This window comes from Oryctolagus cuniculus, chromosome 5, assembly GCF_051225735.1.
Source record: "Oryctolagus cuniculus isolate XC-2025 breed Fujian yellow rabbit chromosome 5, ASM5122573v1, whole genome shotgun sequence".
Lineage (NCBI taxonomy): Eukaryota > Metazoa > Chordata > Mammalia > Lagomorpha > Leporidae > Oryctolagus > Oryctolagus cuniculus.
The window spans coordinates 39,924,301-39,940,243 of record NC_142871.1 but is presented as its reverse complement, the minus strand read 5'-3'; the positions used below and the strand labels follow the sequence as shown (position 1 = coordinate 39,940,243).

Here is a 15,943-nt window from a genome sequence, read left to right as displayed (position 1 = left end):
GATTAAAGGGTATAGCACACCTGGAGTATCCAGTCCACTCTTCCAGGGTCCTGCAGATGTCCACACAGTAGCTCCTTCCATAGTAGGCATGCACTGGTACTTAGGAGTACTTGAGGTTCACTAATTCTAGGGCTATGGTAATCATTTAACAAACTCCTTTTCTGCCCTCCATGAAGTTGAGGGTATTGTTCCACTCATTTTATGATGGTCAACTAGAGATCTGTGTCATGAACTCTTACAAACACATAGAAGAATGTGGCAATGAAAGTATTTTTGGACAGTCGCCAATTTTGATACTACTTGTCATGAAATAAAGACATGATTATGATTTTTAAAGATTTTCAGTGTATAATTATGATTAGAAGTATAAGAAACATGTTTATTATCTATTTTAAAATTTTATAAGAGATATTAGCTCTTCTATGCATAGGTGATGAGCTTTAAAGACAAGAACATCCATGAAAAAATATAGTAGTTGCTTGTAGATGTGTTCATGGAAAGTACACACCTACAAAGAAATATGTTTTGTTTTTTAAATTTATGTGTATTTTATGTTTCTATTAAAAATGTCACTTTCACAAAATTTTATATTACTTTGGTTATTTTTAAAGGTTGATTTAGTTATTTGAAGGAGAGAGGGAGAGTCAGGGAGAGAAAGACAGTTCTTCCATCCTGTGGTTCATTCCCCAAGTAGGCACAATAACCAGGGGTATGCAGCTGAAGCCAGGAACCAGAAACTCCATTCCAGTATCCTATGTGAGTGACAGAGGCTGAGTCCTTGGGCCATCCTTGCTGCTATCCCAGGCACATTAGCAGGGAGCTGGATCAGAAGCAGAGCAGCCAGGACTCAAATGGGCACTGCAAAAGTGGCTGCCATTGTTGTAAGCTGCAGTTTAACCCACTGCACCGCAACGCTGGCCCCTGCTTCTGTTATTTTTAAAATGATATTAATTAGCACTATATTTGTGGTAAATTTAGTATTGTCATTCCAACTCTAAGAAAAAGTGACTTCTGAGTTCTAAATAATTTGAGAGTTTTAAAATTCAGAATGAGAAGCCTAATAGGAGATTAGTAGTCTGTAAAACAATCTGAGTGTCCAACTACAAATCAAATTTAAAGAAAATATCTTCATCAATTTTCTGTTGCACTCCAGCTATAGACTATTCTAGGCCGTTGCCTGAGGAAGGTACCTGGCTGCTGCTTGAGCCAGTGCCTCAGTGGACACCACACCTGGATCAAGTTAGGAGATAGGCTAAATTTTGCTGTAAGAAAAAGCAGTTTTTAGAAAAGCAATGAAAGGAAGTAGAGTGGATCCAAGTGATCAGAATAGCACAGGCTGGACAGTAGCTATTTATAATGTACTTTTCTAAGTTGTGCTCAAATTAAAGTATTCTAAGACGTTGTACAAAATTTACCAAAACCATCTATGATTAGTCTAAATTCTCATGTCATCTCCCCCTCATGTTTTTTATTCAGGAATCAATGCAGTTATATGTACCATTAAAAATACACTTGGAGAGAACAGAGTAAACCATTAATTACCGTTCTAATTGTTGAAAAGGCCGCTTAACTTTTAGACTGATTTATTATATGTTTCAAAATAACATCAGACAACTTTGTAACACAAAAATGACAAAGGATTACTTAAGCTAAATATATTTTCTACTTTTGGTTATCAAAATTCTAAGATAAAAGTTCTTTATAATGTTACAATAATATATTCCTAACGGAGTTGAAGCAAAGTTTTCAGCTTCTATTCTTTTCTAATCTTAAAGAGTACTTCAAATGTTTCTTGGAAAATGAAATTAGGAAGTTTATATTTATGAAAACATTTTGGAATCCATGCACAGGTTTTTGTACATGAATTTTCCTGAAATTTTTGAAAATGCTTCATTTTTATTGTACCTTACACTCATTTTTTATGCCTAACCCCCAAACTGGCACTTAGTAAATAATTACTGAACTTGTAAAAAAAATTAGCTAAATGATCCTTGATTAATAGTGTCATTAATATTATACTCTGAGTGCTAGTAATCTAGAAAAGTTCTCAGATTATTTTAGCCTTGCCATCACTATGCCTTGTTTACAATGGGATTATATTTTAAGTTGTCTCCAACTCCAGTGTACCTATGGAGAAGTGAAACAGCATTACAGCATTGTAACTGCAACCAGGGGACTCCAAGTCCCAATCAAGTTCTGAATTTAGCTTTGTCCCTCAGTAAGCATGTCACTTGTATAAGTGACAGGTTCTGGGAGTTTCAATTTTCTTCATCCTCAAGATTGGAAAAATAATGATGACATTAATATTTCAGCAGGACACAAAGTGACTGACACTGTGCTAAAGAGACTGTTGGTGTCCACAGCTTCTGGAATTGGGGGGTGGGGGGGTGGGTAACACAACAGGATCCCTAACACAGCACTTAGCGATCAGAAAATGTTGCATTACTGATTGTGTAGGTGGCAGTGTTACCAGCTGGGATCAGCAACCCATTAAGATGACTAGAAAGCTTCTCCAGCTACAGATTTCTCTCCTCTTTGTAGCTTGCCGCTGTAACGTCAATGGCTCCTTCTCTGACGTCTGCCATGCTCGGACTGGACAGTGCGAATGCAGGCCCAACGTGCAGGGGCGGCGCTGTGATGAATGCAAGGTAAGGAGCAGAAGCTGCCCTGAGAATTTCTTCTTCCTTGGAAGTTTCCTCCAGCTTTCAATGCCATGCTTTGCACAGCTTAGTATATTAAAAGAAGAATTCAGAATTCCATAACTCTACAGGTGAAATAACTGTGAGCAGTGCAATGTTTTCTCAAAATAGGGCTAAATATCCAGTACGTTGGCGATGACTTGAAAGCCACATTTCTTTGACGGTGAATTTCTGTACTGTTTGCTTTGATTCAGATGTTCCTTAAGCAGCTAACATATAAATTTAACCCTATTATTCCTTTGCCTTTATATTTTGACACTAAAACGTGTCACTTCCTTTTTTTTTTTTTTTTTTGACGAACATCTTTTTCTGATTCTGCCACTTAAAAGTTATATCAAGTGGGCACGCTACTCATTTTCACATAAAAAGCTAATCAGAGTATATTTGGCTATATCATTTTGCTAAAATACAATGTTCAATTAAGTATTATGATTATTGATCGCCTGCCTTTAGTAGAGCAAGCATCTTTAGATTCCTCCATGGCAGTGGATGGATTTGCATTAAAATTCATTTTATTGGTAATAAAGCTGTGAAGCAGAAGCCAGCATTTCCCAGATGTCAAACTGGCCTTTCTGTAGGACGTTTCAAAATATCATCTGTTCAAGCCTACCTCCTCTCTATGCCGTATGCTCTTTGTTGGTTTCATTTTCATTTTATTTTTCTGTTGGCTTTTAAAGCCCAACACGTGGTGGGACCCAGAGAAGCGATTCTGTGTGCCGTGTGCCTGCAATCCCGTTGGCTCTGTGTCGCCGCAATGTGACAATACAGGAAGATGTGTCTGTAAATCAGGCTTCGTAGGGAGCCAGTGCAACCTCGGCAGGCAGGTGCACCGACAGGAGGAGCAGCCACGGAGACCCCAACGGGTGCTGGGGTCTCCCCAGAGGTGGGGTTCCAGCAGCTCCAGCGGGTGTCCGCGGGGAGCCTACCGCGCCCCAGCTCCGGTAATCCCAAAGGCACTGCATGACTTGTGCCTCAGCATGTTGTGTTCTGTGTGCTGCCGCAGCTGAAGTTCCCCCGTGGCATTTCACTAAATAACAGTTGCTAAATGTGCAAACTGCAAATGCAGAAATTAGACACTTCCTGATTGAGGCGTTGCCTGTTTGCAAAAAAAAGAAGGAGAAAAAGAAGGAAGGAAGAATCAATCCCTGGCTATACTTGCAGAATAACAAGAGGCACGATTTATCAGTGTGTAGATTCGGGACCTGTGGAGACAGGAGGGTATTGAAGAAGGAGAGAGTGAAGTGAAAAGTAAAGAAGACAAGAAAATTCATGATGTGCTTTATTTCACTATCACAAATTCTAAGAAAATAGATTCTGATATCTGACGGCATCAGGCCAAACCCTAGTGTCACTTCTCCCTAGCTGGAGATTCCTAGACTGATTCTATAATTCAGCTTTTTCAGTTGCGGTAGGATATTCATCATAGGGTTTTCGGCTACAGATACGAAGAGACTTCCTGTGGGCAACCCCTGAGAAGGTTGAAAGGTGAGAGAGGGAGTAGCGTGCAGGGGCTCCAGCTACAATGACTGACAGCTGGAGTGGGAAAGAGACAACGTCTGGGTAGGGAAAGCTTCAGTCGGTGCACTCGGCCAGAATCTCAAATGCGCGGCCTGGCCTGTGCAAAGTTGCCAAGCAAAACTTGCCCATTCGAGGAATCCTGAGTTGGTGCCTTGCTGTAATCAACCATTGACTGGGAAAAGTGTTGAAGAACTGTGAGCCAGCATGAGCTTGACTTAGTCCAGTGCAGCTGCTATAACAGAGTGACATAGACTGAGTGAGTTCCTGTCTGTTCTGGGGGTAGGGAGTCCAGGACGGAGGCACTGGCAGATTCTCTCTCTGGTGAGAGCCTGCTGCCCCTCACTGTAACCTGGCAGCCTATCCCTCTGGGCGCCCTTTTAGTAACCCACTATTCTCATTTATTGAGGCCTTTACCCTCACTCCATCATCCCCTAGCAAAGGCCTGTCCTCTTTTGCAAGTGCCATCGCTTTGGACATAAGCGTTGAGGGCATTGAGAGCTCCTTCAGTGCATTCAAAAGATTGGCAGCTGGAGGCTGGCAGTCATCAGCACTCCACACTGTGGGATCTCTGCTAGGGAGAGATCGGGGGGGTGGGGAGGGGGCTGGCAGTCATCAGCACTCCACACTGTGGGATCTCTGCTAGGGAGAGATCGGGGGTGGGGGTGGGGTTGGCAGTCATCAGCACTCCACACTGTGGGATCTCTGCTAGGGAGAGATCGGGGGTGGGAGGGGGGGTTGGCAGTCATCAGCACTCCACACTGTGGGATCTCTGCTAGGGAGAGATTGTGGGGTGGGGGTGGGGTTGGCAGTCATCAGCACTCCACACTGTGGGATCTCTGCTAGGGAGAGATCGGGGGAGTGGGGAGGGGGCTGGCAGTCATCAGCACTCCATACTGTGGGATCTCTGCTAGGGAGAGATCCAGGGTGGGACGGGGGGTGGGGGTGGGGAGGGCTCCTTCCAGGCCTCGGCAAGAAAATAGAACAGTATATAAGGCACAAGCATGGAGCATTCTTAGTAAATGGCAGATTTTAGTACTTTTATATTTTGTTTTTGAGGTGAATTATTTATTTATTTTGGAGGCAGAGTTACAGACAGAGGGAGAGACAGAGAGAGAGGTCTTCCATCCACTGGTTCATTCCTCAAGTAGCCACTGTGGCCACAGCTTGGCCACTCTGAAGCCAGGAGCTTCTTCCTGGTCTCCCACATGGGTGCAGGGACCCAAGCACATGGGCCTCCTTCTGCTGCCTTCCCAGGCCCTAGGCAGAGAGCTTGATCAGAAGGAGCAGCAGCTGGTACTTGAACCAGCACCCATATGGGATGCCAGCACCACAGGCAGAGGCTAAACCCTCTAGGCCACAGTGCCAGCCCCATGGATAATCTTACTGCTGTTATTAAATGAAGAAACCTTAGAAATATTTATTTATTTATTTATTAAAGATTTATTTGTTTAATTTGAGAGGTAGAGTGAGAGACAGAGAGAGGGAGGAAGAGACCCAGAGAAAGTTCTTCCATCTGCTGGTTCACTCCCCAGATGGCCACAACAGCCAGAGCTGAGCCTATCCAAAGCCAGGAGATGAGCTTCTTCCAGGTCTCCCATGCGGGTGCAGGGGCCCAAGGACTTGGGCCATCTTCCACTGCTTTCCCAGGCCATAGCAGAGAGCTGGATCGGAAGTGGAGCAGCCAGGACAGTAGCTGGTGCCCATGCGGGATGCTGGTCAAACAGGCCAGAGGCTTAGCCCGTTATAACACAGTGTGGACCCCAGAAATTATTTTTTCTGCCTCAGTTTCACAACCTTGTCAATGACAAAACAAATAAGAACGCTCACAGTAGCAATTATCTGCCAGGATCGTCCTGAGGAATAAAAAGAGTTCGTATTTGTGAAGGGCTTCAGAGCAGTGCTTGGCACATAGGAAACATAGTATCTGAATTCTAGAATGTGTTATTACCCCAAGGGAATAGAATTTATGGGAGCTCATCCATCTTCCCACTGGGACTGGACAGGCACTCTCTCTCATGCTTGTTGTACCTCATTAATCTCAATTACTGCCTGGGAACATTTGCTCCTTAAATTTGTTTACTAAGGTTTTCCTCGTGTTTCAAAGAGATTTTTGAAGAACAAAGTTATGAATATTTTATTACTGAAATTTGGTAGTGTTTATTTTGGTATAACTTAGATTTTAAAGCTATGTTATTTAAATATTAGAAAAGTATAATAGAAAGATTTCTGCTAGTATATTTTCTTACAGTATCAACTTTAGAATTCTTACTGATAACTGGGATTTGCATATTTGTTTAATATTGTATTTACTTTCTCATTAAAGGTGTATGTGCATACATGAGAATACTTCAAAAAGTTCACGGGTTTCTTGCATTTGGCCTAGTGGTGAAGATTCTATTATGATGCCTGTATCCCAAAACAGAGTACCAACTCCAGCTCCTGGCTCCAGCTTCCTGCTGATGTCGATAGCAGGAACAGCAGTGATGGCCCATGTGATTGGGTCTCTGTCATCCTTGCGGGAGACCTGGATTTTGCTCCAGCTTCCGACTTCATTCCCAGCCCCTCCCCAGACAGGCATTTGGCAAGTGAAACAGAAGATGGGATTTCTCTATCTACCAAAAGTTTAAAAAATGTTTTTGAAAGTTTTTAGGAAAATTGTATTAAAAGATAGTTTGTTTAAAAATTTTTTTGAAATCCACCTGCAATTTTATTAATACAAAATTTTTAAGAATTTTTCATGTATGCTCATATATATGTATATATACACATATATACCAATATGCAATATCTATACATTTATATGTATATATATGCTAAATGAAGAAAGTTTAGAAAATAAGCATGAATGCAAAGGATTACTTTTAAAATTCAGAGTTTAAAATATTGCCTTATTCTAGTCTGTTTTCTATGTACTCATATGGATATAAGTTTCTATTTGTGCATGTCTAAGCAATATCTGTGTCATTATAAATTATCATATGCATGTATTATGGAAATATATTTATAATTTTATATTCTCTTTAATATTTTTCTTAATGTTATATCCTGTGCATGTTCATATCATTGAATTGCTTTAAAATGGAATTTTATTATTGAATATCATTTCATAGTATGACTATCATAATTTATTCAACTATTTCTCTAATATGAACATCTAATTGGTTGATTGTTACTATGATAAACCATATTTACTGGGCATGCTTGAGCTCTAATTGTCCTAATTTCTTATTAATTATGCCAAGTAGCTAGAATTTTACATTAAATTGTCTTTTTGGAATAAAAATGTGTATTTAGCTCTATATAGGTAATTTTAATTAAAAATCATGTCATTTGTTAGAACAGTTGTAAATTTTCTTCTTAAATTATATAATGAAATCTGAATTAGAACTAGAAATAAAAATAAAACGAGTAAATATAAAGATCAAAATGATTATCAAACTCAGCCCATTTTACTTTAAAAAATAAAACTATTCTTAACTATAATCATTTTGAAAGTAATTTTCAGTGTGATTTTGTTTTTTAGAACTTATTTTAATACTGCTAACAATAGGAGCAAAAATATATGAGGCTTAATTCATTTCTCTTTGGGAAGCTCACATTAAGTGGCAAGATTTATTTTTACCAAGAAGTAATTATTAGGACTAATTTTCTAAAATAGAAATTATTTTTATCAATAAGTAATTACTGAGACTAATTTTCCAGATTAAAATATCATATTAATATGATATCTTTAAACAGACAACACTGATGTATTTTAAGAAAGATATGTGCTTTTCAATTTTGTAATAGGAATGATTTTTTGATCGACGGCATTTTCTTTTTTTAAAAAACATTTATTTATTTATAAGTCAAAATTATGTGTGGGGGAGGGATAGAGGAGAGGAGATCTTCTATCCACTGTTTCATTCCCCAGATGGGGGCCCAGATAAAGCTGCTGGCTCCTGCCTTCTGCCTTGGCTATTGCAGCAATTTGGAGAGTGAACCAGCTGGTAGTAGAGTTTCTCTCTCTCTCTCCCTCTCTCCCTCTCTCCCTCTCTCCCTCTCTCCCTCTCTCCCTCTCTCCCTCTCTCCCTCTCTCCCTCTCTCCCTCTCTCCCTCTCTCCTTCTCTCCCTCTCTCCTATCTCTGTAACTCTGTCTTTGAAATAAATAAATCTTTAAAAAAGGCCTCGTTTGTCCAGTGTAGGCATATCCTACAGACACTGTATAGACAGTTAGAAGATTTTATGAAAAAATGAAACATAGATCAAATATTAGGGGAAGAGGGTATTTGAATTTAGGTTGCAGGTCATTCATTAATGAGGAAGGCGTTTGTACCAGGTTGAAAGAGTGCAAAGGAAGAGGCTGGTGCTGTGTTGTGTGGGTTAAGCCACAGCCTGCAGCACTGGCATCTCCTATGGGCACCAGTTCATGTCCTCGCTGCTCCACTTCTGACCAGCTCCCTCCTAATGGCCTGGGAAAAGCAGCAGATGATTGCCCAAGTGTTTAGGCCCCTGCCACCCATATTGGAGACCTGGGTGAAGCTCCTGGATCTTGACTTCAACCTCACCTTTCCCTGGCTGTTGCAGCCATCTGGGGAGTGAAACAGCAGATGGAAGTGCGCTCTCTCTCGCTCTCTCTCTCTCTCTCTCTTTCTCTTTCTCTCTTTCTCTTTCCTTCTCTTTCTCTTTCTCTTTCTCTCACTCACTCTTGCTCCCTCGGTAACTCTTTCAAATCAATCAATCAATCTCTATTTAAAAAAAAAAAAAGGATCTAAAAGTCATCAATTCAGATGATTAGAAATGAAGCAAGTATAAAGTCAGTTGTAAGAAGTGCACATATCTTATTTCTACACTGCTGGTAGCACCTTGGGAAAAATGGGGAATGGCCTATTAAAATGTTATAGACAGAAAAATTATGCTGGGTCCAGTATTACAGTGCAGTGTGTTAAGCTACTACTTGTGACACCAGCATCCCATATCAGAGTTAGTTTTCAAATCCCACAGCCCTGCTTCCCATCCAGCTTCCTGTTAATGTGCCTAGGAAGGCAAAGGATGATGAAACTAGTACTTGGGCCCCTTCCACACATGGGAGAGAGCAGGATGAAGTTCCTGGCTTCAGCCTGGCCCAGCCCTGGCTGCACTGTCCAGTTGGAGCATGAACCAGTAAATGGAAGCTCTCTTTTGCTGTCTCTTCCTCTCCTGCTCTCTGTTGCTTTGCCTTTCATATAAATAAATAAATCTTTTTTAAAAAAAGATAATGCCTAATTCTTTAATGAAATTTGAAAGTAATTAGACTTTTCTCTTTGACAATCATGGAACAGTACATCTAATTAAATGATAACCCAATTGTCATAACTGGTGAAGAGCCCTGATAACCCATCAATTCTCTTTTCCTAACTGATCTCTTAGAATTGTGGATCTTGTTTCATTGTGCCTCAAATGGTTTAAATTTATTTTTCTCCATTTTTCACTTTCTTCCTCTTTGCCAGCGTGAAACCTTCGGCCTGCAATCGGGAAGGGGCTGTGTTCCCTGCAACTGTAATTCTTTCGGATCTAAATCATTTGACTGTGAAGAGAGTGGACAGTGTTGGTGCCAGCCTGGAGTCACAGGGAAGAAATGTGACCGCTGTGCCCATGGATATTTCAACTTCCAAGAAGGAGGCTGCATAGGTCTGTGCAAAGGGACTGAGTCCTGTGTATTTCTTCTGTGTTTGTGATGTCTTTGCTTCTGTGAGAGTGCATTTCACTTAAAGAAATGCACCTTCACAATACATGGGTACTTCAGACAGTTCATAGGAAAACAGAATTAAAAGATTCCTTATTTGGGTGCAGGAAATGTTGAAACCTGTCTATAGTTGTTCATAATGTGCATGTCCCATGAAGGTTTTAAAGATTTATTTAAAAAGCAGACACACACACACACAACAACAACAACAACAACAACAAATCTTCCCATACACCAGTTTGCTCCCCAAGTGCCCGCAGTAGTTGGTACTGAGTCAGGCCAAAGGCGGGAACTTGGAACTCGATCTCGGTCTACCAGCTAGATGGCAGGGACTCAGCTACTTGAGCAATCCCCACCTGCATCCCAGCACACCGATAAAAAAGAAGCTGGGTCTCACCCTCGGGCACTCTGCTATGGAGTATAGGCATACCTGCTGCACCAATCGCCTGACCCTTCATGGACTTTTTTGAAGATCCCTCATATGTAGTGCAGATTATTTAGTGAATACTGTGTGTCTATCTTGAAGTTAAGTAAGAAATGAAATACATTGCAGTAGCAAGGAAACACTGCCCTAAAAATAACCATGCTTGCAAGAACTCAGTAAATACCGTGTGCAGATCCTGATTCTGTAGTGTCAGTCACTCCATGGTTATGGCTGACTAGAAGTTGTAGGTTCCATTTTTCTGCTGTCAATATTATCTTTGTTGGAACTCTATTCCCAAGCTACTACATTCAACTTTTCCTATTGCAAAATGTGTATGAGGATCGAGGAAGTTAATATATTTTTCTGGTATGAGAGAAGTGTTTTTGTCGCCTTCCAGCTGCCTTGAAAACGGTCCTGTTCTCAGAGAAAAACAAGTTGGCTCTAGGTTTTTAGTTCATGGGGCAATGCAAGCAGGGCTTTCTTGGCTCACTCCAAAAGTGGCATTCGCATACGCCCAGCTACAGCCTTCCCAATCATGAACTAAGAAAACAATTAGCACACTTCAGAAGGAACTGAAGATCAAGCATTGGCCTTGATTTATGTGTCACTAAGTTAGGCTTGACCTTAACCCAACAATCACCAGGTGGAAAATTACCTTTGCTTTCTAAAATCATCGATTTGGCCTTCATGTTACTCCGATATTCTCAGAGCCATTGTAAGATTTTAAAACATTATTGACTATCATAGCAGGTTTACGTGAGAAGCAGTGGGGAAGATGTTTAAAATTATTTCATGGGCAATATCTTTCAGATAGTCTCCAAACTTGAGAGAGAGGGTTTTTATTGTAAACTAAACCATTACAAGTTATTCAGAGTGTCATCATTGTAACTTCCCTAAGCATCAGTATACTGTCTCTAATCCAAAAATCTGTATATTCTAAAAACTGAGTTGCATTTTATAATGTTTAAAATAAAATACTCTATTCTCTAAATCCAAACCTCTTATTTTTACTTAATATAAAGAAACAATGTTATAAACTCAAATATATTACAAAAATGTAAGTGGAGCCAAAAATGTTATTTAAAAGTTTGAAATCGCGATAACATCGCAGAAATGCAGACCCGGTAGCATTCTAACCCGGAGAATCAGAAGAGAAAAGAAGCACAAAACAGGCAGAGTAGCTTTATGTATGAATTGTACCAAACAGCCTGGATTTATCCAGCGGCTTCATCAGCAACTGGTTTTGTGAACTCGACTGAGTGATTTGGCTTCATTTTCCCTCTGCAAAATGCATTTGTTAGATTAGAAAAACAGGAGTTATCTACGTCATAGGGGCTCTGTAAGAGTTAGTTGAGTTAATGGCTATCAGACATTTAGAGTAAGGGCTGACTTGTAAGTGCTGTGTGTTTATCATTATTATTTCTAATAGGAATATTAACCATGGTAAACATTGCACTTTGGCAGGGGAAACTAGCTAATTATCTGGGTCTTCTTCCTGCTCCTTATTATGATTCCACTGAAGAACTACTTAGAGAATTTCTATTTGCCAGTAATGATTCAAACTGTTGCAAGACATGTTTTAGCACATAAATTTAATCATAATGCTAACTACTTTTCTTCTTAATGAACAGCACATATAAAATAAATCCTTTGGTTTAAAATTACCACCACCAACAATAATAACAAAAACAACGACTAACATTTATCTGGTGCTTACCCTAAAAGCAGCATCCTGCTAAACATTTTTCACAGCTCGTATGGAATGCTGTAAACAGTGATAATTGTGATCCCTTAAAAAGACAACTTAATCAAATACCTTAATATATTCCATTAAAACAATTTAATCATAGAACCAATTAGGTTTCTTATAACATTTGTCTTCCACAAAAATTCAAGAATTTGCTGTTTCTTTTCCTACTTTGATATGAAATTGTACACTAAAATAAACTATTAGGAGCAGGCCTTAAGCATAACAGTTAAGACATTGGTTAATGCGCCAGTGACCCACATCTGAGCACCTGGGTTTGGTACCCTGCTCTGGCTCCTAAATATGGCTTCTTGGTAATGCAGACCCTGGGAGACAGCAGTGATAATGCAAGTAACTGGGTTTCTGCCATCTCTGTGGGAGACCTTGCTGCAGACTTTGGACCTAAGTAGTCCTCGCATTGTCAGCATTTGGAGAGTGCCTGGGGTCTTGATTGCTCTGTTTCTCTCTGCCTGTCAAATGGGGAGGTTAAACATGATTAGAATGAAAATTGAAAGCATATCATTATAAAAAGTGAAAGAAAAATAGAAAAGAAGGAGGAGGGAGAATGGGAGTGAAGAGGGGAGGGTACAGTGAGAAGTATTGTTATGCTCTTATATGAAATGCATAAAATTTTTACCTTTATACAAAAGTTCTTAAAAATGTAAAAAAGTACTTTCTTGAAAAGTAAAACAAAATACACTCTCAGTAGCTAAGTCAACAAAAATAGTAAATTGCTAACATTCTTTGATCAGCATTGAATAGATTCTCAAACTTTATTTTTCCATTCTTTAAAATGTGTAATATTGCATAAGGGTTAAGAAAATAAAATATTGAAATAGGCCTTTGATAAAATTTTTTAAGAATTTTAACATGTAGACAGTATCTGTAATTCTATTATTTGAAAAACTGAAACATTCTCATGTGCCATTTGTAAAAGTATGTATATTTGATGCATTTCATTTAAGAAGCTTATTAAGCTTATTGGCTTTTATCACAAATCAAAGTCATCAATAAGACAAAAAGATGAATACAGCACAGAAAAGTAAGTGCTGAATTTACATATGCAAATTTTAAGCTTTATAATATCTGGATACAAGGTATTACATTTAACAGGAAATTTGATAGCATCCATTCTTTCCACCCTTAAAATTCATAGGAAACCTAAAAATACTTGAACTTTTGAAATTATTAAATGAAACACAATGTTCATTTATTGATCAAATCCTCTGTGATATATCCTGTAACTTTTTATTTCCAAGGATCTTTAATGTAAAGAAAATAAAACAACACAATCAAAACAATATAAAACTCAATATTTTATATCCAGTGTTTAATATTTTCACTCTTGTTTCCCCTGTTGTGCTTTTGAAGCCTGCGACTGTTCCCACCTGGGTAATAATTGTGACCCAATAACTGGTCGATGCATTTGCCCTCCCAATACCGTTGGAGAGAAATGTTCTAAATGTGCACCCAACACCTGGGGCCACAGCATCATCACTGGCTGTAAGGTGAGTGAATCACTCTATTCATCTGATTTTTTTTTTTAGAGTTTTATTTTGGTAGAAGAGAGCATTTCAAAATCCAAATTATATCACAAAAACAATATAAGATACTGATCTGTGTCTTAGATTTTAATCATAGGAAAGATGATTAATTAAATATACATGTATGCAACCCTCCATGAGACCTAAAAGAAAATAACAGTGAGGAAAATCAAATTCTGTAACCCAAAATAGCTGTAACCTCATACCTAGACACACTGAAATATATCTGAAAAGTGTACTACAATGAAATGAGGAGGTAATTACAGGAGTTTTCCGGAAGTAGTTGAAGGAATTCTGAAGTTATGTTTACAACACTGAGCTCGGGAAAAACTCCTCAGTTTTTCTCCATGGATGGACCATGGAAAATGACTCAGCGAGACTCCAGATTGAAGAAATTATCCAGCAGCAGAGGTGGAAGTACCAGTTTACAAGGCTTTGATGAGATTCTGATGAGAGCAGCTGAAAGCCTGGATCCAATCGTGGGGTCTCCATGAGGAGCTGGGAGGGTTGATGCACTCGTAGACTGATGGGCAATCCACAAGGCTAAAGATGACTCCCAGCTAGGGCTTGACTGCAGAGTGGATGATGATGGCATCGCTTGATGCCATGGTTTATGGGAGGAGGAGCAAGTTCAGGAAGAAATGGTGAGGAATTCAAGGTGTTCTCCTGATCACCTTTTTGTGAGGTATTAATTAAAAGAAATGTACCCATTTAAAATGATGTTTTCACCATTGGTTACAGTTTTATAATCTCCTTTGTGCCCCTATACACAGGCTTTTTTACCTTCTATCACTGTAGTTTTATCATTGCTAGAACTTCATATATTTGGTGTTTTTTTTAAAGGTTTATTTATTTATTTGAAAGAGTTACACAGAGAGAGAAGGAGAGGCAGAGAGAGAGAGAGAGAGACACAGAGAGAGAGACAGAGACAGAGAGAGAGAGAGAGAGAGAGAGAGAGAGGTCTTCAATCCACTGGTTCACTCCCCAAAAAACCACAATGGCTGGAGCTGTGCTGATCCGGACCCAGGAGCCAGGAGCTTCTTCCGGGTCTCCCATGCAGGTTCAGGGGCCCCAGGACTTGAGCCATCCTCTACTACTCTCCCAGGCCATAGCAGAGAGCTGGATTGGTAGTGGAGCAGCTGGGTCTCAAACCTAACTGGCACATATGGGATGTCGGCACTGCAGGTGGCGGCTTAACCTGCTACGCAACAGCTCCAGCCCAACTTCATATATTTAGAATCATTCTCTGTGTTTTTGTTTTGGGGTTGGTTTGTTTGCATTGGACTTGGCTTTCTTCTACTTTAATGCTTTTGCAATTCACTCATGCTGTTTCTATACCTGTAATTTGTTCTTTTTAATTTCTTCATAATGTTTCATTGTTTGATATGCTATTATCTACTTACCTGTTACAATTTGATCAACCTTTGAATCATTTCTACTTTGGAGTTATTATGAATAATTTTGTTATGGGCATCATTGTGTAAGTCGAAAGTATTTTTGCAGACTTGTTTACATTTCTCTTTCAAAAACATTCCAAATCTTTACCAACACTTGGGTTTATAAGTCTTTTTAATTTTAGGAATTCATATTTTTTACATTTCTCTATACACAATGATGTTGGGAATCATTTATTTATAATTCATGAAGCATTTATAAATCTTTTCCCTATTTTATTATGGCTTGCTTATTTTCTCAGTAATGAGTTCTAAGAGTTCTTAATTCTACATACAAGTCCTATGACATATATATGTGTATATATATATATATATTCCAAAACTATATGTCTTCCAGATGATGGCTTGTCTTTCACTTCACATCCTCATCTAAATTTTAGAAATAATAGTTTTTTATCTCTGTGTTCTGGCTCATGGTTTTTGTTTCCTATGTAAATATATCTGCCTGAGTCACTGCCCAAAGATTTATTCTGTATGTTTTCTTCAAGTTTTACATAGGTATTAAATTGAGGTCCTGTTCCATTTTTAATATTAATTGGTATTTGGTATGAAATAATGGTCAAAGTTCACTTTTTCATGGATATTCAATTTTTTTCAGTGTCATTTGTTCAGAAGACTATCCTTTTCCCATTGAATTACTTTCATTCCTTTGTTAAAATCAATTATATGTTGATACGTTTCTGGACTCTCTCTCCTGTTACTTTTGTGTATGTCTTTTTCCTCTAATAATGTAAGGTATTGATTACCTTTCTAGCAAGGCATGAAATGACATATTTCAAGATTTCCAAGATTACCTTTTAGATGATTTAGATCTGGTTCAGTTCCATAAAAATTTTCAATTCATCATGCCATT

At 38.9% G+C, this 15,943-nt stretch overlaps 1 protein-coding gene across 1 annotated transcript in view; it reads left to right on the top strand.

The window, feature by feature from the left end:
* The window catches only part of LAMA2 (laminin subunit alpha 2), a 705,005-nt gene that overhangs the window by 426,426 nt on the left and 262,636 nt on the right, over nt 1-15,943 (top strand). The window contains exons 23-26 of the mRNA XM_089333528.1: nt 2,542-2,648; nt 3,377-3,640; nt 9,686-9,866; nt 13,464-13,600. Of these exons, the coding sequence (XP_089189654.1) occupies nt 2,542-2,648; nt 3,377-3,640; nt 9,686-9,866; nt 13,464-13,600 (689 nt within the window). The remainder of the gene's footprint in view (nt 1-2,541; nt 2,649-3,376; nt 3,641-9,685; nt 9,867-13,463; nt 13,601-15,943) is intronic.